The 27,044-nt window shown below is 41.2% G+C and overlaps 1 protein-coding gene across 1 annotated transcript; it reads right to left on the reverse strand.

The window, feature by feature from the left end:
* Positions 1-942: 942 nt before the first annotated feature.
* LOC110089939 (alpha-fetoprotein) lies at positions 943-23,686 on the reverse strand. The gene is made up of 15 exons (XM_020813336.3): positions 23,550-23,686; positions 21,597-21,654; positions 20,953-21,088; positions 18,565-18,776; positions 17,624-17,756; positions 16,144-16,241; positions 13,501-13,630; positions 11,990-12,204; positions 11,111-11,243; positions 9,345-9,442; positions 8,419-8,557; positions 4,572-4,792; positions 2,824-2,956; positions 2,320-2,376; positions 943-1,105 (listed from the first exon to the last, which is right to left on the reverse strand). The coding sequence occupies exons 1-14, from the start codon at positions 23,632-23,634 to the stop codon at positions 2,329-2,331; spliced, it is 1,839 nt and encodes a 612-aa protein (XP_020668995.3). The 5' UTR covers positions 23,635-23,686; the 3' UTR covers positions 943-1,105; positions 2,320-2,328.
* Positions 23,687-27,044: the final 3,358 nt, after the last annotated feature.

Below are 27,044 nucleotides of genomic sequence, written 5' to 3' on the forward strand. Positions count from 1 at the left end.
AAGAAAAACCTTAAGAACACGGCCAAACAGCCTGGGAAACCCACAACAACTAATCTATTAAATTGTTTCTGCCCAGAAAGGGGGTTGGGAAAGCTGCATCTTTCAGCTTTTGAGCTGGGAAAGCAATCAAATGGTGAATCTAACATTTGCTTTACTTCATTGTAACTTGAAGGTGTATTTGCTTAAGAAATTTTCAGGAGAAGCTGCTCCTGTATCGTATGAGATTTCCAATTGCTTCCAAGAGTGTATGTTAACTTTATATATGCACATGTATGATGATGAATTTGATTCACTTTAAAACCACTGAGTTCCCCCACTGCCTAACTATGCTACTTCTTGGTACCTAAGGAAAGAAAGAAGGGTGAAATTCTCAAGTAGCTATATGATTGTTCCTCAGCACAGAAAAACAAAGGGATATGTGTGGAGGTCCTCAACAGCTGTCTTCCTCAAAAACTAGGGAAGAAGAGAGGATAAATGTGCTGTAATAGAATTCTGCTTCTTCTGCTGCAGGGAGACATCTTTAAAACACTTTTGGAAGCCATAAAAATTTGAATTGAATGCTACTACCAGAGTGATGTATGAAACACGACACATCGGTGTTTGGGCCGTGTTTCATGACTCTCTCTGGTAGTAAGTCCAGACACACGGATATTTCTTTTTTCCACCTACTCCTTCCCAGCTCAGTCCCCCTTTTCAATAGGCTAACAGTCTCCTTTCCTCTCACATCCCAATCTCCTTATCAACAGCTGTCTCCACCTGGAAAATACCTTAGGTCAAGAAAGCAAGCTGGTAAGGAAGAACTGTCCCCATTCCCCACTTGTCTCCTTAATGCCCTTCTTCTTTCTTTCTAGCCCTTCTTAATCTCTTGCTCTTTCCCTCTTCACCCACCCCCTTGCCTTTTTGCTGTAATTAGCCAAAGCAATAAAATGTGCCAGAGGAGGATCGTATTGAAATATTTTATTCATATTCTTCATTTGTACTGTCATGACAGGCGAAAAGTCACAGAAAAATCAAATCCTAGGTTTCCATTTAATCAGAAAGCAAGCAACACCAAGGGTGCCTTGGCATGTTGGGCCTTTAGCTCCAGCATCCTCTCATTGCTCAGCTAGAGGAGGAAAAGAAAGCAAAACATTTTTTTCAGCCCCGAGTGAGACCCTCAATGTTGATCAACCTACAACATATTTTAGAGACTATATGCTACTACACGTGAACTTCTAAACAGTGATTCTTCTCTTCAGAAATTGAAGGAGCTAAGTTTAAGGATAGTTGAGTAGGGAGAAATTAATAGTGGAGAAATGTGAAGGAGGAGGAGGAGTACTCATTGGCCATACTACAGTACCAAAGGTTTCTTCAATACTTGTTTGCCAAAGTTCCCTCTGCATCTAGAGGCAAAAATCTGGTAATTGATTTGAGAGAGACTTTGTTTTCCACTACATGCAAAATATTGGTGGTCGCAATGACCAGATAGGCGGAATATAAATAGAATGAATGAATGAATGAATGAATGAATGAATGAATGAATGAATGAAGGAAGGAAGGAAGGAAGGAAGGAAGGAAGGAAGGAAGGAAGGAAGGAAGGAAGGAAGGAAGGAAGGAAGGAAGGAAGGAAGGAAGGAAGGAAGGAAGGAAGGAAGGAAGGAAGGAAGGAAGGAAGGAAGGAAGGAAGGAAGGAAGGAAGGAAGGAAGGAAGGAAGGAAGGAAGGAAGGAATATTTTGGCTGGAATCCTGGAATATAGTGTTTGCCTTTGGTTTGTGTATTATGCTATTATGCATCTTGGTTGAGCAATCAAGGGCAGGACACAACCAAAATAACACATCAACCATTCTCCATAATTAACTCTGACAAGTTAGACAAACCTCATATGAACACCAATAGGATTTTCTAGGCATTAATTTTTTTCCAGTCCTCTCATTCAGTGAGTTCTGCATATTTTTGAAATCATACAGATCAGTTTAAATTGAAAAACCCATCAAAAATCATTTGAATTTATCAATGAATATGACTAAAAGTTTTCCCCGAACAAACCTTTGAGTAATAAAATAAAATAATTTGAAATACCTGCTTAACCCATTAATCTTGCTCCCAGTTTTTGACTGGAAGAGCAGTTGCTAAAAATTTTAGAAGGGGAAAAACTAAAAACTGTCAACAGATTTTTGCCAAATTATTTCAGAAATTATTGCGAAATGTTCAGTAAATTATTGCCAAAATGTAGGGAATTGATATCAAATTTTCAATGACTTAGTGTTTCTTTTTTCAGCATTGCTAGTCTAAAACCACTAAAATATTTTTATAGAAAGCATACTTCCACACTGGCTTACCTGAAATGCTTACTGCTCTCCAAGGGCAGCTTTGGTCCGTTCAATCAGTTTTGGAATCTAAAAGAAAAGACGCACACCATTCAGAATTTATTTCTTCAAAGTGAACGCAAAGTGTGTGTGAACATTCATGCAGGAAAGAAAAATAAACGGTTGTAATTTGATACAGACAAAGGATGGGAAGGGAATACAGATGGGATTCCGAGAATGCACATGGATGTGTAGAAATATGGGCATATGAGACCCACCAAACTATCTTTGAGTATATGGTTAGGGTCCTACATAACTGCCTGACTATAGCCATACAAATTTTCCATTTTTGGAAACAAGGCACCAGATAGACCACTGGTTCTTAACCTTGGGTTACTCAGGATTTTTGGACTGCAACTCCCAGAAGCCTTCACCACCAGCTGACCTGACTGGGGTTTCTGGGAGTTGCAGTTCAAAAGCATCCGAGTAACAAAGGTTAAGAACCACTGAGATAGACTTTATAAAAGCTTACCGTACCTCTGTGTTAAAGCATTCCTCTTTGATTTCTTTGCTACAGCAGTTTGTCACCACATCAGTGAAATCCACAATTGCAGTTGCCAGTTGTTCTTCTGAGATGTCAGGCTTATGTTGAATTATGTGGAACAGCATGCTGGAATGAGAACAACACTATTAGGCCATTCTTTCCAATACTAGCCCCCAGTGTTTGGAAATCCTCAACTTAGATAAATACCTAGGAGGAAAAACAGCACCCAAAACAGAAATGTGCAGTCTGTTGGCAGGAGGTGTACTGAAAAAGAGTCTACCAGTGGAGCTTATCCACTAACAAAAAATGGACAGCTAAGAGGAGACAAGGGGCTGAGGCAAATACACACAGATGAGGCACAGAAAAGGATTGTGGGCACGTAGATACACTAAGACTTTTGGACTTGGATGCCATGGTTTTATAGGTCCTGGGTCAAACGAATAGTGATGGTGCTGGAAATAAATCTAGGTGCCACTTTCCCCATCATCATAGTACAGCTGGGTATACATTCCACATAAGTACAAGGTTATGTGCCTGGAATCTCTGAGGGTTAAGGAAACCAAGTGTGTGTGAGAGAGCAATCCTCCACTGATCGTCTTAAGTAAAGGATCACAGAACCTTGAAATGAGAGTGTCACCACCAGTGTAAGTATCAGTGCCAGCCAGTAAAGGCACCAAGCAGTGCTTCTGTCCCTTTTCCCAGCACTGGGAAGGACACTGGCAATTTTTTTTATCCTTACAAAAGAGGTAAACAGGATTCAAGGAACTAAGGATGAGAGAAGCAAGCCCCAGGAAGGGAGGAGGCTTAGAACTGAGAATACAGCAAGACAGTGAGAACACAGGGTACTCAGAAAAACATACTTGTTTGATGACGTAGAGGCCAGAGAAACAAAGGTAAGCTAAATAAGGAACAGGTCATCAGTTTTCATTTCACTTTGCTTCAGGGGCTTGGAATAAAAGGAGATCTTTTGTTGAAGTCATAGAGAGGCTCTTTGTGATGTCAAAGGAAGAAGAATCTTGTGTAACACTATAAAAATGACAAGTTTTGCTTTGTGTGTGTGTGTGTGTGCACTGAATGGAACTGAATGAAACAGTATATGGGTGTTGTACATATATGTGTAGGACCTCCTACACATATACGTACAGCACATATATATATACATTTCAACTGAGCCAGTGAGTTCTGGCACCATGTGAAAATGGATAAAATGTAGGCATCCAGGCATTGAAGCCAGCATGCACAATAAAAGCAGTCTCTGTCTTCCTCTAGTACTAACTGGCCTACGTTTTGCCTCCCCACCTGGACAACCAGAGAGACACAGGCTGAGGTCCTATTGGGCAGATCTATGTGCACAATTGGGATGACATCATCAGTAGAGGTAAAAACTACAGCTGATCAAAGGCTTCCTTGGGTGCTTTTGGGTGAATGTGACTTTACTGCATTGTCTATGAGTTCTGTGAGTTCTGAAGCCATCTTTAATCAGTGGCAATTTGGCTTTAATCAACAATGATTTGCCACTATTGATGACATCATCCCCCTTCTGCATGCAGAGCTGTGCAACAGGATTTCAGCCATTGACCTTTTCTGGTGGGTCAGACAATGTCGTGACACCTAGCGAACATAGTGAGTAAAACTTATGCATGTGTAACCAGAACATGCATGGGGACATGAGGCAGATTTAAGCTCCTATATTGATTGAGGTGAAATAAATGGCCCACTCTTGGGTCAATAGGTATCTTACATTTGTTTCTTTTCCTGTTGCTCTTCTGGTTTTGCTGTGCAATAATCGGCATGGAAGTGGACTATTTCAGTATTAAATGGCACAGGAACATAATCTGGATCTGGTCCCAATCCAGTGAAGCATTCCCGACGTTTGGTATAGGTATCACAACACTTGCCCACTTGCTTGTTGACTGGGTGTTGTTCATTCAGATAACAAAGAAATCCTAGTGCTAGATCCACCTAGACCGAGAGAGAGAGAGAGAGAGAGCATGATAAAAAATGTTCTCCTTTTAATAGATTGCAAAAGGTTTCAAAATGTTGTTAAAAGTCAAAAGGCTGATCCATTGTTATTTAATTAATTCTGTACCCTGTGATTAATTTATTTTAACCACAGTTATCCTAAAAATATAGGATACAGGAAGCAGAGAAGTATTGGTTTGAAATCAAAATGATTATAATGAAGAAATGTAATACCACAGCACTGGGCAATTGCAAAACATATTTTCACTGAGGAAACTTGGGTAGAAGATATCTTAGCGGGTGACTATTCAGACATTTATCCACTCTGGGGATGCGCTGTTTTGCCCCTTTTCCAACACCCAGATTATGTAGGTTAGGCATCCTTCAATCTCGAGAGACTATGGTAATGTGCTCTGAATAGAGGTATTTGAACAGTGTCTAGTGGGGCTGAGGAGGCCAATTCAAGAGTTACAACCTCTTCCACACTGAAGACAAATACAATCTGTCCCCTATCCAACTCCCTGATTTTGCTGCTTTTGTGACTCCCTCTTTGCCCTCGGTCTGCTGGACAAGGGTCTCTTCGAATTGGGAAAGGCCATGATGCGCCGCCTGCCTCCAGGCTGAATGCTCACATGTCAAGGTTTCCCATCTGTTGAGGTCCATTCCTAAAGCCTTATGACCCTGCTTGCAGATTTATTTATTTATTTATTAAATTTATACCCCGCCCATTTAGACTGTGTCTACTCTGGATGGCTTTCAATAAAATAGCATAAAAACCAGAATTAAAAGGAACAACTTAAACAGCAATATTGGTAACATTCAAGATGGAAAGATAGAAATCAGGATACACAGTGGAAATAAAAATAAAAATCAGGAAGTGACATGGGGGAAGGCTTTCCTAAAGAGCCAGGTCGTAAATTGGCTCTTAAAAACACCTAGCGAGGGAGCTAGGCAGATCTCTGACGGTAGTCTGTTCCAAAGTCGAGCATACACTGCCGAGAAGGGCTAGTTTCTTGTTCTTTCTTTCCGGGCCTCTCTCAGCGTTAGACCCCTCAGCCGTCTTTCCTGGCTATAATGAGTGATTCGAGTAGATCTAGGTAGAAGTAGGCATTCCGCTAGATAACGAGATCCTAAACCGTTTAGGGCTTTATATGTCATCATTAACACTTTGTAATCAATGCAGAAGCCAATGGGCAGCTAATGCAAGGCAGCCAGAGTGGGGGAAATATGTTGATATCTTCGCATCCCACTGAGAAGTCTGGCCGATGCATTCTGCACCATTTGAAGCTTCCACATCAATCTCAAAGGTAGCCCCACGTAGAGCGCATTGCAGTGGTCTAATTTTGAGATTACAGGCGCATGGACCGAACTGGTGAGTGCCCCACCATCAAGATAGGGACTCAGCTGGGCAATCCACCACAGATGGAAATAGGCGGAGCGGACCACTGACACCACCTGGGTTTCCATGGTGAGCGCCAGATCCAGATGGACCCCCAAGCTGCAAACCTCACTCTTCGCGGTGAGAGTCACCCCGACAAAAGAGAGGAGCTTCCCAAAACACCAATGGAGGGGGCACCCACCCTCAGGACCTCTGTCTTGTCCGGGTTCAGCCTCAGTCCATTCTCCTGCATCCATTGCAGTACAAGCCTCCAGACAGCACTGAAGGGACAGAACAGCATCCACTGATGTTGGTGAAAAGGAGATGTAGAGATGAGTGTCATCAGCATACTGATGTCACAAAGCCCCACATCCCCTGATGACCCCACCCAGTGGCCTCATATAGATATTAAACAGCATTGGGGAGATAATTGAGCCCTGCGGAGCCCCACAATTGAGACTCCATGGGGCCAAAACCCTCTCCCCAAGCTGGACTCTCTGAGGACAGTCCTCCAAGAAGGATTGGAGCCAGGCAAGCGCCAGCCCACCAATTCCCAAATCGAGATATTTTGGAATCCGACCATCAGCCATTCTCACAACATGCCCAAGCCAATGTAGACATTGCTGTTTTAGCAATGTATACATGCTAAAAATTCCAGCTCATTCTACGACTACTCTATTTGGAACTTTGTCCTGCCAAGTGATACCAAAAATGTGTCAGAGATAATGCATATGGAATGTGTTCAGTTTCCTCTCCTGCCACGCACAAAGGGTCCAGGACTCACTGAGGTACAGGGGTGTATTCAGGACATAGGCTTTATAAACCTGTATCTTGGTATATGCCCTCAGCTTCTTATTAAGCCATACTCTCTTTGTGAGTCTAGAGAACATGGTAGCTGCTTTGCCAATGTGTTTATCCAGCTCGACATCTAGAGAAAGAGTGTCAGAGATAGTTGAGCCAAGGTACACAAAGTCATGAGCAACCTCCAATTCTTCTGTGGAGATGGTAATAGATGCCCATGACTTGTGTTTTCTTCAGGCTGATTTTTAGTCCAAAGTCTTGGCAGGCCTTGCTAAAACGATTCATGAGTTGTTGGAGGTCTTCAGCAGAATGGGCAACAACAACTGCATAATCGGCGAAGAGGAAGTCCCACATACATTTTAGCTGGACTTTGGTCTTCGCTATCAATCTAGAGAGATTAAAGAGCCTTCCATCTGATCTAGTCTGGAGATAGACACCTTCTGTTGCAGTTCCAAAGGCATGCTTCAGCATGACCGCAAAAAAGATCCCAAACAGAGTTGGTGCGAGGATACAACCCTGTTTCACTCCACTTTGGATGTCACTGATGTTGAGCCAGCAAAAATATTTATTTATTTATTTATTTCATTTATATCCCGCCTATCTAGTCGTGGTGGACTACTCTAGGCGGCAGTGCCCTTCATTTCCTCATGAAAGGACCTGATGATGTTGAGGAGTCGAAGTGGAAATCCAATCTTGGAAAGTATTTTAAAAAGACCGTCCCTGATAACCAAGTCAAAAGCCTTTGTAAGATCTATGAAGACTACAAAGAGTGACCGTCATTGTTCCCTACATTTCTCCTGCAACTGTCTGAAGGAGAATACCATGTCAGTGGTGTACCTATTAGCTCGAAATCCACACTGGGATTCTGGATAGACTCTGTCTGCAAGGACATGGAGTCTCTGCTGCTCTTTAATTGCATTCCATTTTACACCATTGTGTGCAGGTTCTGGCCATGAACAGAACTAGATGGATGGCATTGAACTGTCTGCAGGTGCATGGCATAATGCAGTACTGCACAGCCATGTAGCCACATACTGTATTTTTTGCACCATGACGCACTTTTTTCCCACAAAACAGGGGGGGTGGAAAGTCTGTGCGTCTTATGGAGCGAAGAAAACAGATTATATTTTCCTGTTTTCTTCTCCTAAAAAATTGGTGCATCTTATGGAAAGGTGTGTCTTATGGAGTGAAAAATATGGTAACTTAGAGGGAACATTGATTGTAGTGCACACACTGTATGAAGGGCATTACTGGGGTCTCTGCCTATTGCTCTGAAGTTTGTGTAACACTCTCTCACCTTAGTTTCTAGCTACATTTGCATCCCAAGTGGCTGTCATTACTCTACTTTTACAGTCTTAATTGATACGGGGCCGGTGTATTCAGCAGAAGAGAAATATGGCTAGAAGAGGGAAAGTTTAAAAGTTCATGTTCAGGAGAAAATACTCACATGGTTTTCAGCACATGCTACTCTGTGAGCACCGTCCAGATGGCAACAATCAGCAGCAACACCAACCATCCTCCTTGTCAAGGCCCGTATTTTGTCTGAGGTGAGTTGGGGTGCCTTTCTACCATAACGGACAATAATCCTGCAAACAACAACAACAGGGTTCTAGTAGATACTAATCACAGATAGAAAATAATCCCTGGGTAAGGTCAGTTTGCAATAGATGGCAGGATGAGGGATGAGAGTTTAGGAATTAAGGGTGGAGCTCAACGTGGTTTAGAAAAAGCAAGTCCCTGTTCAGGTTTGTACAGATTGGGCCACAGAGTGTAGCCCTTAGAGCTTTTTGTGGGAAACTCCTGCCTGAAGGTTGTAGCTGTGATTCTGTTCCAGTGATGTGCATGCACTCCTGGCAGGATGCAGCAGCTGCCAGCAGGTGGGGTAGCCCCTTCCTCTGCCCTTTCACTTAGTACATAAGATCAAAGGGTTATTTAAGCCAAACCTAGGTAACTAGTATCCTATCTGTTTCTCTCATAACGTACTACGTAATCATGCTAAGTCAATAAAAAGAGCCCTCAGGGCGTTGCCAGTAGGCTCTGCTGGCTTGGACAACTGCTGTCGACTCCTTTGTTCTCTCTCTCCAAGGAAATTAGCCTTTCCTTTGTTCTGTGATCACCACATCTTTTTCTATGGAGAAATGAAATTCTCCACATGAGAAGCTTCGAATATTGAATTGTCAACTGTATGTTAGACAAGAGTTTTCTTTTTTAAATTAATAAGAAAAATTCAAGAAAAATCTGTCCAGATGTATTTACTTTGAAACTCCCTTCTCTCACCCCCATTTTTAAAAAATTCCATAGATTAGCACAGCTACCTAGGATATATTTGGACAATTTCTTTCACAAGCTGGACTTGTTACACAAATAACTTACTCATTTTGGAAGAGGTAGCTTCCCAGCTGTTTATACAGGTCACAGTTTGCTTTTACTATTGCTGTGGAGTCAGCAAAATGTTTATTTAGTAGTTGTTCCTGCAAGAAAATAGAATTACTAGCAATGGACTGCAACAAAAATGAGCACAGCTACAGGAAGTAAAGTACACTGGCTCTGATATGAGTAATCATTGAATGAGGCTCCTCCTCCATTTTAATTATGAGCCACTGACGAATTTTCATTGATTTCTGACTTGCATTAATTTTTTTAAAAAGGATATTAGTTGATTGTGTTAATATCTGCTACAACCACCCCCACTTGAAACTTCTAAAAGTATGGAGCACGTGGACTTTACTTCCTGTTAATGCATTTTCTAATATGGTAGTTTGTCGTTATACATGGGATCACTATCCAATGATTTAGTTATCCATGGTCTGAAAACATGAAAAATATTAAAAGAAAAATTCCTCAAATATATATATTTAACAATAAAGTTACAACAACTGGCCACTAGAGGGAGGCAGAGACTGTGCTATATATAGCATTTGCTATTATAATAGTGTTCACTATAATCCACATTTTTCAGCATCCGTAGGAGGGCCTTGGAATTAGTCTCTCATGGATACAGGGTCCTACTGTATTGTTTAGAATGTGGATACATCTAAACTAGCATGCTAGGTTCAGCTAAGAATTGCTTCACTTACACAGGCTCCATGTCTCTACGTCAGTGGACAGACTGATTTTCTATATAGTCCTGTTGCTCTACTACTGGTAGACCTCTTAATTCACGGGCTCTTGTAGGCTAAATTAACCATGCCATGGTATGCCATGCTAATTTTATTACTATAGCCCAATGATAACTGGATCTCCATTAACATATTTTTCTTAGACATTTAACTGAGGGGCCTCACATAGAAATAAGAGCCAAGTAAAATCTTCCAGCATCCCTTATGTCATCTAGAATGCTCTGCAGCAGTCTGCACTGGGAGAATAGAGAAACAAGGGGCCACATTTGACTGGCTTGGAAAATATGAGATGTCAGAGTATGACATAGAAAATTTTCTTCTATGTATCTTGAATGTATCTTGAAACAGAACTTGGACAAATAACTCTTCTGATCATCCTCCAACAGAAGATTCCTATGAAATAGATGTCCAAAGAGATCGTGCCTTATATAGAAGCAATTTCCTAGGTACTGTAGATCTACCTAGGTAAATCATGATAGGGTTGGAAAAACTGTTCTTGATCATAACATGGATCACTCATATTCATGCAGAGTAGCCTTGATAGCTAGATGGACAGTATACAAACCAACCAACCAACCAACCAACCAACCAACCAACCAACCAACCAACCAACCAACCAACCAACCAACCAACCAACCAACCAACCAACCAACCAACCAACCAACCAACCAACCAACCAACCAACCAACCAACCAACCAACCAACCAACCAACCAACCAGCCATTCATGTGCCCCTAAGTTTACACTGCCAAATATTTTATTTTCCTCATCCTACCAAACTGCCAATTTGCCTGTTAAAGGTGATAGTGGAAAATGATGAGGGGGATGGTGGACATAAGTACAGAAACCAGTTGAACTAGGCATTGTTGGAGTCCCACATACACTTCCCAGACTGTTTCATTTTTTTGGTTTTTCTCACAGAACTTATTCATAAACAGTTTCACAGTTATCACAAAAGAACTACTAAGAATGCACACCACAATGGCACCAAATCACCACTGTGGGAAAATCACAGCTTACCCCTTCTTGAAGGCATGTTACTGGATGCTCAGTTGCACAGCATTTCTCCAGCATCTCCTCATACCCTTTGGCAAGTCTTAACAACACCACTGGAGCTAATTCATCATGTCTCCTAGAATACTCATGCAAAAACCTGCAGCACAGGAAAGATGTCATCAACACATAGAAACTGATGTTACCTTATGTACAGGTAAGCTTAAAGTTGTTCAAATCTATCCAAGTATATTATGGACCCAAAAACTAGTTGTGATTTTCATCCCTCTAAAGGTTAAATGAACCAAGAATAGAAATTATAGGAAGATGTTCAACACTCATTTTCTTTAAGAATGGGTGAAACTGCATTGCTAATTCTTCAGAAAGTTTGCCCTGATTTATTCCATGTGGCAGTCATCAAATCAACTGCCATTTAATAATGCTGATATATTCTGCTCTGAGTCAAGACTAAATGGTTTTATATAGCTAATAAAATGATATTGTTGTTGAAGTTTTATTCCTAGCACACCTATATTTTACAGTTACTGATACACCACAAAGAAAAGCTCTTTCAGCTCATTGGGACCTGTGTCTGAGTCAAAACTATTGAAAGCAAAGCATAAGCAGATGCCTCAACCACAGCAGACACCTTATCTTGCTTGCCTCTACTTCTGTCCTCTTTCCTCTCCTCAGCATGTTCTAGAATTATATTATTAGTTCAGACTGGAATATGGAAATAGCTGCCTTCTAATAGGCCTCCTTATAGACCTCTCTTGAAACTCCATTGAATCCTGCTTCATTTAGTGGTGAGAAAATCAAAATTCAAGTTTTGCATGGTTGGCCACCTACAGCTGAAAACCTACAAATAGGAAATATCAAGGATTATCTGAATGTTCTATTCCATACTTTGCCAGGTGAACACCTTTATTTTCAGCATAGTGTTGGCATACAGCTTGGTCATCGATAAACTCTCTGACTGTTGGAGACAGATCGGCAGGCTTGTCATCATTTTCTGCATGGGCAATGCATTCTCCTCGTTCCAATATGGGCCCTTCACAGCAATGCTTCAGTTTGGAAGAAATGGTATCCTGGTGGCTGCAGACATAATCTGTCAGCTTCTTCTGAAAAAAAAAAAAAGTGTCAGGGAATCACTACAACTGTAATGTGGAGAACCTGGAAGTTCCTTCACATGAAGATCAGTAACAGCAGTATCTTATCTTGGCATTTTGTCCAGCAGTGTCCAGATAGAGCATGTTCCACTTCTTACTAGCAGATTCCAGGAAGACTGTGTAAAGTCCTGCTTATAATGATGTGGGCTCTGGAACATAGCCATGAATCACACAAGACTTGACATTCAAAGCATATCCTGAAGGCAGAAGCTTTCAACTCCACTACATAAAAACATAAGAAGAGCCCTGCTGGATCAGGTCAAGGGCCCATCTAGTCCAGCTTCCTGTATCTCACAGTGGCCCCACCAGATGCCTCTGGAAGCACAGGAGAGAACTAGATGCCTGTCTCCCGACACCCCTCCTTGCATCTGGCATTCTGAGGTACCTTCCTTTTACGTCTGGAGATTATACATCTCCATCATGGCTTGTAACCTGCGATGGACCTTTCCTACAGGAATCTATCCAATCCCCTTTTAAAGGCATCTTTAAAAGGGGATTGGACTGGGTTGGCCAGATGCCCTCACCACATCCTGTGGCAAGGAGTTCCACAGACTAACAACACGCTGAGTTAAGAAATATTTTCTTTTGTCTGTTCTCACTCTCCCAGCACTCAATTTGAGTGAATGTTCCCTCGTTCTGGTAATTCGTGAGAGGGAAAAGAGCTTCCCTCTGTCTACTTTATCCATCCCCTGTATAATTTATATGTCCACCCCAGGCACTTTCTCTCTTGACTGAAGAGCCCCAAACGGTGTAGCCTTTCCTCATAAGGGAGGTGCCCCAGCCCAGCCATCATTTTAGTCACTGTCTTCTGCACCTTTTCCAGTGACAGGACATGACGTTTGGCACAGACATCCTCACCCTCTACTATGTCTGCTAAAGCTACAGAGAAAGCAACCTTGAGATGAGTTTATTGACCATTTTGGATTTCCTTTTGGTACCAATGCTCAGTTGGCTATAGGAGATAATAATAATATAAGAATCTTAGAACTGCAAAGCTGGGAGGGACCTATGGATCATGGAGTCCAGATCCTCTCAGGGAGGCACAGTGGGGAACTGAACTTCCAACCTCTGGCTCCACAACCAGGTGCCTAAGCAAAAACAGGGCTTATAGTTTTGAAAATACACAAACTCTTTTCTAACTTGTTGGAAAACGAATGGAAGGCTAAGCCCATGTGATGGAGGGGCTATTTTTCTTATAGTCAGTATGTTGTGTTTTCAATGTAATTGAATGAAATCGATAAATCTTACCCTATCAAGCATACAATCCAGGGTGTCACCTCTGCAACATTCTTCATAGATGTGCCCAATTTTTCCAGAAATATCCATAATTGTTTGAAAGTTAGTCTTTGGGAACTTCTGGCTCATCTGAGCAATTTTTCTGGGGAATTGAGAGTAACATGATTGTTTCAGCACTTACTCAGTTTCACACTTAAAATGGATTGAGTATATGCCTGGTAGAAAAAAAAAAACTCCCCAAATAATCAGAAATATAATCCTAATTACAAATTTCCAGCTCATGCCAGTTTTTCACATATCACTCAATTCTTTCTGATTTCCGCATCAGTCTACACATGTTTAAAAGAAACTAGATGCCATTCACAACTCATCATATAGCTTCTGAATACAGTTTCTCTAAATATATGCCATTTCCCTCTCATGCAGTGTTTTTGAGCTGCAACTGCATTGCACAGTGTGTAAGAAGGGACTACTTATCATGTGATTCTCAACTTATTTGGGAATTGAAATTTTGTCCATATACTAACATTCATTAAAAATAAAGAGGATATGATCTCAGGTGCCCTTTTTTCCATCCCTCTGTCTACTAAGAGAAGTGTGATAGAGATATCTATTTCAACTGTCACACACTTTTCCAAAAATGTATCCTTGGGGAAGCTCACTTAATACAGTGTTCATGTTATGTGAAGGCCAGATTTTAAAGATAAGAAGCTCTATATTTTTATTTATTAAGTATAATTTAGTGTTTATTTATTTAGATGGCTGTAAATTAATTTTCTTGGTTCAAGGGCTGGTGTCAAGAAATGAACTATTTTTAAAACACGATACCTTTTCCTCTAAAAGCAATATGACAAAGGAAATAATAGTAATAGGCAGAAGAAACTAAAATAAGAATTTGCCTTATTAAACACATTGTGTATTCATTACTAGAACAATGAAATTTCTGAGATAGTTCAGTGGATTTTTTAAAAAATTAGGAGCAACTTGGATAATGAGGATTTTGCTCATTTATCATTTTACTTTTATTCAAACTTACAGGACCAGCAGTTGTAAACTTTGCCTTTTTCTCTTTAACATTAATGATGGACACTGCATAGATGTCATCCTATTTATGTATCTTTTGGATTGCTGAGGGGGTCCTCAGAGAAAACAAAAACCAAGCCTCTTTCACAAAGTCTGGCTTTCACTTGGTCACCACCCTGAACAAACCTGTCTTGACAGATCTGGGGAGCTAAACAGTCAGGCCTGGTCAGTGCTTGGATGGAAGACCAAGAAAAAGAATCATCTGCTTGACGAAATTCTTCTTGTGAGTAAGAGGTTCAGAGGCCGTTCATCCTCACAATTTTTTACAATTAAAACATTGTAAATTTTTTATAATCATTACAGATTTTTAAAATGTCTTTTTCTTTAACCAGCGGCATTACAACTAGATCTTATGTTTATTAAGGTATATTCAATGGAAGGATTTTTTTTTCTCATTTAAGCCTGCTTCATGTATTCCCTTCAAAAATGTAGATTGGATTCCATTCATTATGCATGGCTGAGTTGCTTCCATTTCTTGGCAACCCTGAGAGGATTTGCAAGATATGTGAGATGTTCAAGGAGTAGTTATTCTCTGCCACCCCCAGTGAGTATCCAAAGCTGACCAGGATTTGAATCTAGGTCTTCTGGGTCCTCTTCTGACACTCATCAAAATGGTTCTCACTGGATTCTGCCTCTGCTTATTTGATATTCCGGAGGAGAAAGAAGCTCTTTTTTCAGCTGTGTTCAACTCTTCAACTAAATACCTTGCTTATTTCCTCTCAATGAAAAGACTAGGTGCTAAACGACAACAAGATGAATAAAAAGCTTGGGTCCAGGCTACCTGAAGAACCTTATCTCCTCATAGGAGCCTTCTCAACATTTAATATCATCAGAGGAGGCCTGGCTCTTAGTCCCACTGCCAGTGCAGACACAGTTGATGGGTTATGGAATGCTTTCTCTTAGGAGATCAAGCTGCCCCCCTCATTTCTGTCCTATTTTCAGATACCTTTCTGAGGTGCACATATCTGTTTTTTTTGCAGCACACAATTTTCTAAATGGAAGATCTGGTTATGTGACAGTACATGTGCCTAAAAATGCTAGGTGACGTGTTACTTTCTCACACAATCCATGTGATTTTTAAAGTAGCAGATGTAATGGACTGGGAGATATGTATCAGTCGCAGTTCACAAAGATCAGCATCCTGTTGTGTAGCCCCACCTGTACATGTGACTCATGCTCAACGAGATGAAGTCATGCATACCTCAAAATCAGAAAAGGAACTCTGAGCAGATGTCACTGATAGTGACATCAATCCTGTTGCCCAGGCAGAGGTATGCAATAGGACTCTGGCCAATATCTTTAACTGCTGCATAACCACAGTTATTTCTCTCTTTCTTTTCTATTTATTATTTATGATTTATTATGTTCTGTTAATCGATATTTTGGATTTATGTTATTATAATTGTATACTCTTCTGTGTTAGCCGCTCAGAGTGGTACCGACTTACCAGATGGGCGGGATATAAATCAAATAAATAAAATAAAATAAATAAATAAATAAATGCTCAAGAACACATCATACTTGCTGATCAACGTAGATTATAGATTATTTCTCAACTGTAACAACACTTACAATCCCTGTAGACTTTCCATACCAAACTTCCTTAGGACAGAGCACTGGTGTTTCTCCACTCCAATAGCTTTCAGCATTCTCTTTGTTGCAGCTGCTACCTGTAACAAAAAAGTTTTTTTAAAAAAAAATGGCAAACATGAGGTTAATGTTTAAATTCAAAGTTCCACGGACTTGAAAACAAGAAAAAGCACAACCAGCTCATCAGAATTTCCAGGGATTTGGTTAAAAGCTCAGGAATTTGTGGAGAAGTGTGTGTGTTGAGACAATGACCCAGTTAAATATGAACATCATTTTGCTCAAGAGAAATCCTAATCAATAAAACAATTCTGTTCGCCCAGCATGGATTCCACCTCACTACAACTTCCACTACAACACGTACTCTGCAAATTATTAAATCTGCTACTCTCCAACAGCTCATGTACATCAACACTTTTTTTGCCAGGTTGTGAGTTCAATTCCTCACGATGCCTCCTGCAAGTAGAGTCAGTCTGTGTGGCCTTGGGCAAGCTGCACAGTCCCACAGTGTCCCCAGAAGAAGGGAATGGTAAACTACTTCTCAATATTCTCTATCTGGAAAACTCTGAAAAAGGCTCACCATAAGTCAGAACTGATTTGACAACACATGTAACATGTTTATGTGGGGCTGCCTCTGGAAAGTATCAGGAAGCTTCAGCAGGTCCAAAACCTGGCAGTCTGACTGCTGATTGAGGCTAGCTACAGGGATCATATAACCCATCTGGCTGTCGATCCGTCTCTGGTCACAATTCAAAGTTTTGGTTCTCACCCATAAAGGTTGGGTCCAAGCTACCTCAAGGACGTGTCTCCCTTGATGAGGCTGCTTGTGTGTTAAGATAATCAGAAGGTTATCTTTCATTTGGATCCACCACCTTCACAGGTGCATTTGTTTGGGACACAGGACAGGGCCTTCTCAGTTACTGCTCCCAATCTTTGGAACTCCCTCCCACAGGAGGCCAGGCTGGCCCCAACTTTGCTGTCCTTTCGCAAATAGGCAAAGACCTTTCTCTTCAGGTGAACTTTTCCTCAGCGACTGCCTGAGTGGTGTTTTTAAATGGATGGTTGTCCCTGACTGCTTTGATTTTTTTTTTTTTACTATTGCTTTTGTCTACTGTTTCTTAGAGTGCTATCTGCTTGTTCCATTTAAGTGTTTATATACTTGTTTCTAGCTTTAAATACTGTCTTTTAAATATGTATACAGTTTTGGGTTCTTTTTAAGGAGAAAGGTGGGATAAACATATTTTAAATATATAAATAACATAAAATGATCATTGCTGCCAGGATTATGGAACATCTGAGAGGGGAAGACTTGTGCCTTTACACCAAGGGAGTGGAGAATCTTTAGGCAGCGGTGCCAAAGGATCGGACCTGCTATAAAGCAACTTCAATGGATTCTGTCAGCATGGAATTCTGTGGAGATGCCCTACCAGAACATCCAGGCATGATATAGATTGCAATGAAATACCTTGTCATCGAAGCAAGCATGCTTGTCCTCCACCTGGCAACACTCTGTCAGGACTTCTTCATACTCCTTTTCTCCATGCAAGAATGTGACAATCTTCGTGAATGGCTGCCTTCTGGCAGCCTCATAGATGTAACTATTTAAAGAGAGAGAGAGGAAGGAGGAGGTGAGGAAGCAGGGAAGAGAAAGTGCCACTGCATTAATCTAGGCACCAATTTCTTACAGTAAAGGACCTGCTACTCAAGGACTTTGTAAGGAAAACCGCTAACATCAAGGATAGGAAAGATCATTGTTCAGCCAGGTTTACTTTAATGAAGGAGATGGAAAGTAGATTCCTGTTCTTGCTCTCCCGGACTACTTAAATGTACTGCCACTAATGCAGCTAGACTAAACATTAGAGGCATTTATGGCATTCCATATTGCTACGTAATTCAGGCACTGAGTTCAGATCAAAAAGAGCCCAATGGGAGGTAAGGGGATGGGTAGCATGCTTGAAGGTGCTAAAGAGTTTGCAGGAAAGGGGAACAGAACAATGTAAACACATAGGTAAAACTCAACTTCTGCCATAACCTCCATGCAAAACAAAGTAATGGGATCATGTGTGATTTGGAAAAGAATAATGCAAAATGAGGTGGGATGGATTGCAATGTCCCAGAAGAAGATATGACTGATTTGATTTGATTGTCCTCAAAACAGCAGAAAATGGGAGGCTACAGGAAAAATGACTGTAGCTCTGAAAAGATTCCTGCTAGGAAGTGAGGATACACTGCAATATTTGTTGGAGGTTCCACTTGACACTTGTTAGCTGATATGAAACAGGAGTTAGAATGAGAATTTATTGGTGTTTGGTAGATTGCTTGCAACTGAAAGTCACTTATTTTGTAGTAACTTCATTCAACCCTTAAAGAAGCACCAAAGCACTACAATTATATCAATTTACTTACTGGTTTAAAGCCTCCACTTTTTTATCATGGAATTGTTTGCAGGTCGCCTCTGGGTCCAGTTTTGGGAAGGGTGAAATGTAATATCTAGATCCATTTTTATGGGCCAGAAAACATTCATGTCTTTCCGGGTCAGCTTGAGCACAGCAAGGAGCAAAGCCATATTTGGCAGCAATACCTTCTTCATGACAAATCTCATCAAGTAGAACAGTACTCTGATGAACAGATGCAAGATTTTGTTTTAAGGCATTAGATATACACCCACCAGTTTACACTTATTGCAACTGTTTGGTGTCAAGAAAAAAAAACAGTGACATCTCCAGCTACGACTCAAGTTCCTTCTGCAGCAATAAGAGTTGGAAGTCAAATAGTGAAAGGTTTCCAAGGGGGCTGAATCAATACAGTATTACCATTTCAACTATTTATAGCATTTGCTACAAAACAAACACATACTTCTTTCTTTTTGGGTCTATCTCACTTACCTTTCTTGCCTATATTTGTTTACTTTTACAATTAGAAAAAAGATAAAAGAAATCCATCCCACATATTGGCATCAGCTTTGGTATCAACTGGATTTTCAATTTCTGCTGGGAACTAAAAAGACACTGGAGGTATTCCAGAGAAAATTGGATCAATATCTATCAGATCTGCTTTGATTTGGATTCCTGTGTTGAGCAGGGGGTTGACCTTGCTGGCCTTATAGGCCTCTTCTAACTCCATTATTCTATGATTCTAAGAAATCTAAGAGGTTGGACAGTCTGTGATTTTTTTCCTGAATCTTTCCTCCTGTCTTTCTTGATTCTTGTGGAATCTGAAATAATAAGCCTGAATAAAGGTAGCAAATCTTATCCTGACAAAACTCATGGTTTATTAGTACCTTATTATAGTCCTTCAGATGGCCCAACAAGAAAGGTCTTGTTGTCTAAAAAGATGGGTTCGCGCGCTGGAGGGGCGAGGCAACGCCCTCGTAAGCGCAGCGTTTTTGCTTCCTCCGGTGCCGGAAGCGCAGGCAACAGGGGCCACGTCACTTTGCTGACGCAGGCCGGCGCTATTTAAGGGAGCGCCGGCCTGCTGCAAAGGGCTTTCGCTTCTGGCACCCGCCCGCCCAACCCCCTTTTGTTCTAGTGTGTTCTTGGTCGCCTGTGGTGGGGCCGGATAGGAATTTTTGACCTTCATCCTGATTGGCTTATGGATGGGGGGATTTTTCGCCTATCCCACACTGGAACGGAGGGGAGTTTGTTTTTAAGGCAGCAATGGCGGGTTTTCTTCTGTTCCCTATACAATTATGGTCACACTGGCGGGTAGTGCGGGAATAACTGGTCGTCACGGTGTTTCCCTTTTGGTAATATTTAAGTAACAGTGCGTCAATGCTGACAGTTCCTGCGGATCGTGCGATTACAGGGCTGAAGGCAACTGAGGCGCTGAAACACTTTCGGACCGAAAAGTCATTAAAGGAGATGGCTGGAGGTTCGGGGTGTTTTAATTAAGCCTTCCAGGTTCCACCGGTCGGTAGTACAGCTGGAACCTGGGGGCTGGGACTCGCCCATTGGCATATAAGGATTTATTTGGTGTTATTTCCCCGCACTACCGCAGGTCCCCTCAATATGGATTTGGTTTTATTCGATTTAAGGAAATCTAATTTGGCTAATAAAGTGTGGCCCATGTTTAATACCAAAATGTATGTTGTCTGCGTCTTCATTTCGGTACTTGGGGAAGCAAGTGTTCCATGTTCAGATGATTACATGTTCATATACATTGGCCAAATTTATAAATCACAACTAGAGTAGGCCCATTGAATCAATAGGATTTATGGAGGGGTTCATTCACCAAATCCCAACTGATTCAATGGGTCTCCTCTGGATATCAATAATTAACTTGTCTCCAAATAGTTTACTTTCTCTCTAATGCTTATCCGGTCCTTTTTATTTTTGCCATTTTATTTGTTAACAATGCTGATCTTGCTCTGCTGGACTACTTAAATGAGCTGCACCTAATGCAGCTAGACTGAACATTAGAGGCATTTATGGCATTCCATATTGCTACATAACTCAGGCATTGAGTTCAGATCAAAAAGGGTCCAATGGGAGGTAAGGGGATGGGTAGCATGCTTGAAGGTGCTAAAGAGTTTGCAGGGAAGGGGAACAGATGCTGACAGAATCTACAACTTACCAGGATTCCATACAATGTAGGGAGTATCAAGGTTCCCAGTGTGGTCTAGTTGATAGAATGATGGACTAGGCGCTGGAGGAGTGGAACTGGTAGAAACACTCCTTAAATATCTCACTTACCTGAAAAGCCCTGCTTGGGTCACTGTAAATTTTGACTTGATGGCACAGAACACACATATGGAGTATTAACGTTTGTTTTCTGAATTTAACTCCAAAAGCTTACCAAAGGCTTTGTGCATTCTACATCTGAATGCTCATCAGCAGTGCATTTCTTTGCAAGTGCTAATGTATCCTCCACCAGTTTATGCACTTCTTCATGTGTGCCTTTCTGTATGAACTGGGAGAACAGCACGAGACAACTGGAAAAAAGGGTAGAATAGACTAAAATATGATGCAGTTCTTTGTGGAATGATATGCTATAGAACTGTCTCAGGCAAAGGGTGATTTTATGGATGGTGGCAGAATACAGATGTGGGGTGTGCTCCTTGAAATTAGTCTGTCAGATCTGAAAACTAATTTGTTGCTGTTAAATATTAGAAGTAGACTCCACAAGTCACCGTAACTTACATTTGCTTGTTGGTTTGCTCCAAGTGCAAACTTCAAAAGAATTTCTAAAAGTGCACTATCTACAGGACACTGGAAAACCTGTTTTCCCCCCCTCTTCCATGCATATGTTAACATGTTCACCAATGCTTGATCGCACATGTTTCTCATTAATGTCTTTGTGAAAAGGTCCATTTTTGAACCACTGGAATTTGAATAAAACTAGGTTTGAAAATAGCTCAAAATCTTTATTCAGTGCCCTCTTTTATTTTGGGGTGACTGCACTAGAGGTAATTTCTAGAAAGAGATTCTGAATAGACTTACATCTTTTCCAAATGCTCATCTGATAGTACAGAGACATGTTTGATGGTCGTAGGAGGTTCTGTAAAGAAGGCAGTGATCAAAGCCCAAAAATATTGGAAAAGGGTTGAAATTAGAGATGGAAGTTGACGACTCATGAAGCATGACGTTGCCCCCATGAAGCAACAAATAATTAAGTTATTTCTTGATTCATGGGGGATTTATTTAAAAAACACCCCTGTCCCCCACTGCCCCCTGCTTCTGCCCCCCCTGCACCACTGCCACCACTCCCTCCACCCCCACGCCAACACCCCCTTCCTATTAAAAAACAAACAAACCGCCGATCAACTGATCGGTGGCTGATAGGCAGCCAACCACCCCCACAGCCTACCCCCACCCCCTTCCTCTCCCTATCTTGGCCCCCACCCCACCCCCTTACCTTAATCGCCGCTGCCAAGGGCTCCATCTGGCTTCCCAGTCACTGCGTGTAAAAAGGGAGACTAGTAGCCCTTTGCAAAGATGGTGGCTGCGGCTTCATTTAGGGTAGGGAAGCTGCAGCTGCCATCTTTGCAAAGGGCAGCCTGGATTCCCTTAGCCTGCTTGTGGAATGAGGCATTTAAATTCTGTCACATTGCATTTTCATTAATGTGGAAGATGTACAGTGCCTGAAACAATGAGCTTCTGCTAATGGGCCCATACAATTCAATGAGGAACATAGCTCTACATATACAGCTGTTATATTTCAGGCAAATTTGGCACAAAATCTAGGGACTGGCACAAAATACAATGTTTTGCTGAGAAAAAAATCCACTTTTACTTTTCGGGGGCAAAGAAGTCTCCAATTTAAAATTTTAATATATACTACATATATATCTTATGTAGTATAGACAAAACTTCTGAAATCTTGCCTCTACATATGTGAGAACGACATATGTGAGAACTTACCTCCTTACTCCAGAACAATTTCCAAATCAATACACTTTTAGTGATTAGTATCTAGTTCAATCAATTTGTATTAAAGCAGAATATTAAAAATACACTTATCTATATTTATCTCCTGCCACTCTTGCTTCTAGCAGGGTTTATCTGTTTCCTAACGTGACAGAGTGGTCTCTGCCGGCTAGATCCAGTGATACAGGAACACACAATAATGTTGTGACATCTGTACATGGGGTGAAAGAGGAGAGTGCAAAAAATGGTCTGAAGCTCAACATAAGACCATGGGGACTGGTCCCATCACCTCCTGGCAAATAGAAGGGGAAAACAAGGAGGCAGTGACAGATTTTATTTTCTTGGGCTCCATGATCAGTGCAGATGGTGACAGCAGCTATGAAATTAAAAGACACCTGCTTCTTTGGAGGAAAGCGATGACAAACCTAGGCAGCATCTTAAAAAAACAGAGACATCACCTTGCAAACAAAGGCCCACATAGTCAAAGCTATGGTTTTTCCAGTAGTGATGTATGGAACTGAGAGCTGGACCATAAAGAAGGCTGGCCATCGAAGAATTGGTGCTTTTGAATTGTGGTGCTGGAGGAGACTCTTGAGAGTCCCAAGGAATGTAAGAAGATCAAACCTATCCATTCTAAAGGAAATCAAGCCTGAGTGCTCACTGGAAGGACAGATCCTGAAACTGAGGCTCCAATACTTTGGCCATCTCATGAGAAGACTCCCTAGAAAAGACCCTGATGTTGGGAAAGTGTGAAGGCAAGAGAAGGGGATGACAGAGGATGAGATGGTTTGACAGTGTCATCAAAGCTACCAACATGAACTTGACCAAACTCCGGGAGGGAGTGGAAGCCAGGAGGGCCTGGCGTGCTCTGGTCCAGGGGGTTACAAAGAGTCAGACACAACTTAATGACTAAAGAACAACATCTGTACATGTGCACTATAGCAAAACATGATAGCTAGAACACATGAGGGAAATTATTGCTATTCTGGAGGTTGCTCTTTCTAGAACAGACAATTCCTTTCTTACCTGCTTCCCTGTAAGCTCTGCTCAGGTACTTCGATTCCGTAAAACTGAGCAAGAAAAGGCAAGAGATGAATGTCACCCACTTCATGGTTCCAAATTTTTAGGGGTTTGTGTGTGCAAGGCAGGATGAGCAAAGGAACAGGTGGAACTTATATACTCTAGTGCAGACATGTTTGGTTAATAACCAGCCATCGTATGTCTGATGCATGAGCAGAACACAAATAATTACATTGATGAAACATTTGCCCCTTTTGTTTGTTGAAGGGTATCTTGTCACAACAGGGATGGCCAAAGTCTTCATTATTTTTTTCAGGATCAAATAGACATCAGCCTTATCGCACTGTAAGTTCAGGGGTAGAGATGTGTGGTGTGACTGTCCAAGATTGTTTATAATATTTGATCTTTTGCAACAGGTCCTGAACATCTGAACTACAATCAGATAACAAAATAGAATTGTGATGTGTGACGTCCAGTATATTATGCACCTCATAATATTTTCCTAATTTGGAAAATGATAATTACGAAAACAACAGCAGTAGCAACTTAGTAAATTTTAGCATGAAAGATATTTCAGAGCAGTAATCCTAGTATTTTCAATCATTTCTCACTAAGAAAAAACAGTCTTGTTATCAGAAAGAATGAAAGATGAAACATCTGGGTTCAATGATAACCAATCAATTAAAAAAATGTTAACTGTTCCTCTTTTTCTGACAGCTTACTGTTAAAATCGTAAATTTAGCAGAAGCAGAAACATACAAACAAAAAAGCAAAAGTTGTGGCACCTGATAGGCTAATAGATTTATTTCAGTGTGAAGCTTTTAGGATTACAGTTTGATTCCTCAGATACATGGAACATACTAGTTGGATCACAGGTTTATGGATGCAAACTGTAAGCAGCCCCTTATCTCCAAAGAGATTTACGGGGGTGCTGGAGACTGGGATGAGTCCGAAGTCCAGACAAACCTCTGACTGCTGAGCAGAGCCCTTAGGTCTCAGCACTTCTTCCTCAAAAGCCAATCTCCTTTATTAAGAAAAGCAACACAGACAGACAAATCCATGAGTTATACTCAGAATAATCTGGCTCTAAATCTTTGGTAGCAAACACACATGGCCAATTAGACGTTCAGCTAGTCTGTACAAGAACCAATGCATGCAGATCAAATCATTACTGCTTTATTGAAAAGAATTGCTTTAGAAAAGGTTTCAGTTGATGGTAAAATAGTTCAGTAGGTACATTTTCATATCAAGACAAATGGAACACCCCCCTCCCCACTCCAGCTATAAAAATAAAGGAATGGAATTATGCTAACTAATAAAAAGCATAACACAGTCCATCTCACGTGTCTTGGGTCTTCACAGGCTGACGCTAGAAGAAATCCAGTTGACTTCCATCAGTCCATGGTAGGAAAAATAGTCCATAGCAAAGTTATCATCCATTATGGGAAAAAGCACGTGTCTGACCTTTCTCAGTCCAACTCCCTCTTTTTTCCAACTCCTTACCAACCTCCTTCTTCTTCCCAGAATTCTTCATAAGGAACCTCCCTCCTGGGTCTTGTTGTCCCACCTAACTTTCTCATGGAGCTTGAGAGTTGTTATCATATTTTGTGGCAGAATTATTTTGACTATGAAAGTCTCTGCTCTCTACTCATCTTAGCAACGAGATAACCAGAGAGCGAAGCTTCTCTGAAGCAGCATGAAAAACTTTCCTACTACAGAGCGGACCTTAAATCAAGATGGATGCTATTGGGACAATCTTAGAACTACATATCCCATTCTAAAACACATAAAAACACAAATCATCACACAAACTACATGGCAGTGTTGAAATTTTAGATCTATAAATGTATTAAATATATTGTAGTACTGTATAGTGAAAATGTAAAATGGCTGATATAACCTGAATCATGTACAAAGTGGATTCAGTTGTGTACCAAGGTTAAAGACTTAATGGCTATTGTGGGTATTCCAGGCTCTTTGGCCGTGTTCTGATAGTTGTTCTTCCTAACGTTTCACCAGTCTCTGTGGCCGGCATCTTCAGAGGACAGCACTTTGAAGATGCTGGCCACAAAGACTGGTGAAATGTTAGGAAGAACAACCTTCAGAACACGGCCAAAGAGCCCGAAAAATCCACAACAACCATTAGATCCTGGCCATGAAAGCCTTCGCAAATACATTAAAGACTTGAAGTTGTGCAGCTGGAGAAAATGATGTAATCTTATGTAATGTCTAAATGATGTAATGTACATTCTGATTGGTTCTTAGATGTATAAAAGGCATGTGTAAAGGGGACATGTTATCTGCTGTAAGTCAGATCGTTTATTTCTATATTATGTATTGTATCATGTCATGCTGCCAGTTGAATGACTGAAATTTATGCTCTCTGCATATTTTAAATAGATTATGTTGAATTTTACTCTCCCAGTGTTATAGTGTCTTTGTATCCTGATATCTCCTAACTTTGCTTTCGTCCAGAAATGTTAACAAATTCTCAAGAGTTAGATGGGTGGGGAATGAGTGAGATGCAAAAAAGAGGGTGATACTTCCTTTGGTAATAACCTTGTCACATGACCCTGGCATACCTGTAATAAACAAAATACTGTACTGATTTCTCTAATATTCTGGTATCAAGAATTAAATTATTGTGGTGAGTTGGGATTGCATCCACATGACTGACACTCAAACCCCATGGATTTATTGTACATGTTCTTTTAAAGCTACAGTACCTGCTCAATGTAGTGAAAAAAACAACAAATTGATAAAGCAAGCTGGGTGCCTAGGCCTCACACAGTGACTGGAGGAAAGCTCTACTCAGAGTGAAGTTCAGGTAACCGAGTACCACCTGAAGCTCCTTAAGAGTGATCCTCTTGCTTGCAACCAGACCACGGATCCTGTCTTTAAGCTTTACTAATTTATGTGCCAGCAGTCTACAAGACTGCTGTCACATGTCTAGTTTGATGCCTAAGAATGTCAATGTAGAAGCTGGGCCCTCTGTTTTTCCTTTGGCCAAAGGGACCTTGAAGTACTGGTCCAGTTCCTGAAAAGAAGCTAGGAGTGGGTGACACCACCCCAAGCCCTGCTTTCTAGAAAAAGAAAATCATCTAGGCCAGTGGTGTCGAACTGTGGCCCTCCAGATGTTCTTGGACTTCAACTCCCAGAAGCCTTCACCACCACCTCTGCTGGCCAGGATTTCTGGGAGTTGAAGGCCAGGAACATCTGGAGGGCCACAGTTCGACACCACTGATCTAGGCTTTGCTAGACAGCCCCCACCCTGTGTCTGGGCACCCACTCCAAAAATGAGCTAAAGTACTCAAGCACATTGCAGGAAATGGAGTACCCCATGAGCAGGGCCCTATCTGTATAGAAAGACCCTTCAAACACAAACCCAAGCAACTCAAAATCAGTGGGGTGGACTGCGAGAAGGTAAAAGGCAGACTTTATGTTGCCTTTAACCATTTCTGTAATGATGCCACAGGCATGCACACTGCTGTGTCAAAAAGA

This window comes from Pogona vitticeps, chromosome 6 (assembly GCF_051106095.1).
Source record: "Pogona vitticeps strain Pit_001003342236 chromosome 6, PviZW2.1, whole genome shotgun sequence".
NCBI lineage: Eukaryota > Metazoa > Chordata > Lepidosauria > Squamata > Agamidae > Pogona > Pogona vitticeps.